The sequence below is a fragment of the Charadrius vociferus genome, unplaced genomic scaffold (genome assembly GCF_000708025.1).
Source record: "Charadrius vociferus isolate BGI_N301 unplaced genomic scaffold, ASM70802v2 scaffold756, whole genome shotgun sequence".
Lineage (NCBI taxonomy): Eukaryota > Metazoa > Chordata > Aves > Charadriiformes > Charadriidae > Charadrius > Charadrius vociferus.
The window spans coordinates 1,555,027-1,558,589 of NW_009648877.1; the positions used below are offsets into that span (position 1 = coordinate 1,555,027).

At 40.4% G+C, this 3,563-nt stretch overlaps 1 protein-coding gene across 1 annotated transcript in view; it reads left to right on the forward strand.

Moving 5' to 3' along the window:
• The first annotated feature begins 607 nt into the window (after positions 1-607).
• PKP2 (plakophilin 2) overlaps positions 608-3,563 on the forward strand; it is a 35,826-nt gene continuing 32,870 nt past the window's right edge. Inside the window, exons 1-2 of the mRNA XM_009887066.1 lie at positions 608-715; positions 2,770-3,464. Coding sequence (XP_009885368.1) covers positions 647-715; positions 2,770-3,464 — 764 coding nt within the window. The 5' untranslated portion in view covers positions 608-646. The remainder of the gene's footprint in view (positions 716-2,769; positions 3,465-3,563) is intronic.

Here is a 3,563-nt window from a genome sequence, read left to right on the forward strand (position 1 = left end):
CAGTGTATGCTATTTATTAACAGTGGTACTTTGTGAAAATTGCATCTGTAGGGTGCACAGTAACAGAGGTATGTGCATCAACCCGTGTTTCTCATCTGCAATCTACAGCTGCAATATTTTAATTTATTGTGTACTTTGCATGTTGTAGTCAGCCTGTAATGTAAACCATGCATACATATTCAAAGTGGCTACAGTGGAAAATAAGTGTTCTTAATAGCTGTTCCATGATACCTTTTCTCAGTACTTAATAATCTGTCATTATCTGGAAAATTTAAAATATCAGCTTGCTATGTTAGAACATTTTTCATTAAATATCTACACAAACAACAAGGCTTCTAAAAGTTAAAAATATGCCTTAAGTAAAATAAATAGGAAACTGAAAAAAAAAAGTGGCTTGTGTCCTCAGAAAACTTTGCTTAGCCATGTTTTTTTTAATGTGATACACTGAATGCAAACTTTTCTCCATCATTTACCTGTCTGATTTTCAGCTGGTATATATTAATGGCAGTGCAGACTGGGAAATTTCCCTAGTACTGTAAATCATCCTTTATAACAATATAATGTTTTGTTAAAATATTACTAATATTAGTCTTTGGTTACAGGCAGTTTGCATCGTGCATCCAGTGTTCCAGAGCGTGTCTATAACATGGGGATTACTGAAAATGATTTTGCACCAAGAACTCCCTATGGTTTCTCACATTATCAGTCAAACCAGGTGAGGAAAAGAAGGCAACGAATGTAAATAAATATAATACCACATGCATAGTTTATCCATTTTGTTACCACAAATAGTAGCATGAAGGTGGTGTTTCAAGGTTTGCTTACTCACTTGCTTTTTGAAAGCCTGATTTCTATAGAAGGAGGTTTTTACAACTGAGATTTGTTAACGTTTTCCCCCCTTCTGGTGACTTCTGAGCCCAGTGGCTAAATTCAACTCATTCGGGCTTTCTGCAGTCCTGTTGGTTTTGTGAGAATTGGCATCAGGGTAGAAAATGAAAAACCGTAGTAACACTCCACTAAGGCAAAGGTTGTGACAAGTCAGATCTGTATCCGTCCCACCAGGCAGCAGGGCAGTCAGCAGAACATCAGTAGCCCAAAGTGGCCGGAGGCCATGCTGCCACTCACCCAGCCGAACAGTGGGAGGTTGCTAGAGGAAATCCAGCGATTCCGCAGGGTAACGGATGACATGAGTAGGAGCTGGGAATGTGAAGAAAGAAGTTAGGGAATTAAGCATCCAAAACCATAGGAAAAGCACTGCTTTAGTTCCACAATGACAGGTAGACTGTTCCTTATCATTTAAAATAATCCTGTTTTAGCATTACAAGAATTTCAGCAGTACAGTCCTTGCAGTACAATGGTGTTTCTAAACTGTCTAATCATAAATTCACTTGTTATTTTGACCAGCTTTTCTTGGGTTCGTGGTCTGAATGCTAAGATAAATAATTGGTTTTCTGCAGGGTTTGTGACACAGTTCACAACTGGTATTAACCTACTTGAGGGAGTAACCATATGACTTGGAAATCAACACATAGCTCAGTAGCAACTCTGCTGCATGATCAGCATTAGTAAACTGAAACCAATTCAGCTTGGGAACAGAAATATTTATTTAATAAATAGCTATATGCATCGGTGCCAATTCTTTCTTAATTTTAGATTACTCAAGAATGGCTTATTCTTGTTAAAGGCAATAGCCCATCTTCTGGCCAGTTAATGAAGCAGCTCTGGCTCTGTATGGGTAGAGTTAGAATCATTTACTTAAATACACTTCCTTCTCTGTCCTCCTATCCTCTGTTCTCACCTATCACCCGGTCTTTAATATTTGATGGGAATCTCTTCTTTCTAGAAGAGAGCATCAAAAGTGAAACTGGAGGTGACATAGGAACCACAAGAAAATACTACAATTTTCCAGACAGGGGGGAAAAAAAAAGGAATTAAAAAATAAAAAAAGAGAGAGACTTTGTCCTGTGTGAAAGCCAGAAAAAGCCACAAGATCTAGTAGATATCGTTGCATAGCTTCCGTAGAATAAACAGATATCCAATGATCCTTGCTTCAGCCTACTAGATTCAGCGACCTTTACTCCTTTTGTGAGTTGATTATCACCCCCAGTAACTCCTCAACAGTGAAATTAAGCGATTTCAGTTTGGCTGCTGCCTGCTAAGCACTGTGCCTTCAATTAGTAACTTGTGTAAGCTTCTCAGTTTACCTTAAAAAATGCCTTTATTATTACAAAACTTTAGTACAACATGGAAATAGAATATATGGGGCTTTGATTTATGGCTGGGTGCCACTATGCTTACTGATTTTTTAAAAATTGAGCCATGACTCTCTTATTTCAAGGTCAAGTTGATTTAGTTCTGAAAGGTCTTGAATAAAGTATGATGTCCAATTTAGAGCATAAGAAAAAGGTAGAAAAATTGGAGAGGCCCCAAATGACACCTGAACAGTAAGAATCTTGAAGACACAAAGAAAAGTACCAGGCATAATTGACTTATGCACCTATTTTGAGTTAACAACGGAAGACTAGATGCTTAGACTTTGTCTCCTAATGCTTAGACTGTACTTCTTCCCACCTTTGTTAGGCAGATCCAAAGAAGTGTTGCAGAATCCCATTCAATACCCAATTTTGGTGATGTTCACATTTTGTTTTCTGATTCTGGTAGCAGACCTTAGAATTTTTATCTTTACTTTTTTGGTTTGCTTTCTTTGGTATTCATCCTAAATGCTGTGATCTTATTGTGACTCGTGTTCTTTTATGCACCCTTGAACAGGTGGCCTCACCATCCTCTTATACAAATGGCTGGGGGACAAGGGTTACTTACAAGACAATGGAAGAGAGAGCTCAAAGACAGCCTCTGAAGAGGCTAGAGGTTTCACCCCAGCGAGGTCCTGAAAGATTGGCATGTGTGTCCAATGATTTTCACTATGATGGAAGGATTTCAACTGGATTCTCCATAAGGCACGGAGATAGCAGGAGATCCAGTGGGACTGTCCCACCAAGATACGCTCGGTCTGAGATTGTTGGTTACACTCTTCGTGATTCAGTGAACAGGGGACGCTCTTTTAAGAGACACTCCCACATGGGGGCTGTTAATGATGCCGTCCTTGATGGTGTCTACCCCAGCCCCACTGTACCACTGTACCATCAAGCAGGCAACAGTCGCAGTATGACCAACCTTTTGGAGAAGGAGAACTACCTGACTTCAGGCAGTGCAATGGGACAAGTGCGATCACCAATTGCTTCCCGTTTGGGGTCTCAAAACAGGCAATCTTTAAGGTCCAACTGGTACCAAACTACTTTCAGAAGCACACAGACCAGGAGGGAAGCTTCCCAGCCGGCTTCAGTAACCAGTGTTGCTGCAGAAACAGATGGGAAGAGGATGCCATTGACAGCTGCTGTGGCAGCAGCAGGGAGAAATGGTTTCCTGCAGAGCGAACAAGTCACCATCAATGGATCTCAGCTGGGGTAAGCACAATGCAGGACCTGCTTTGGTTCTGGGGTGTCACAGCTGAAAGGAACCTGTTTGTTTAAAAAGAGAACGCGAAGTGACAGCTTATGGTTCAG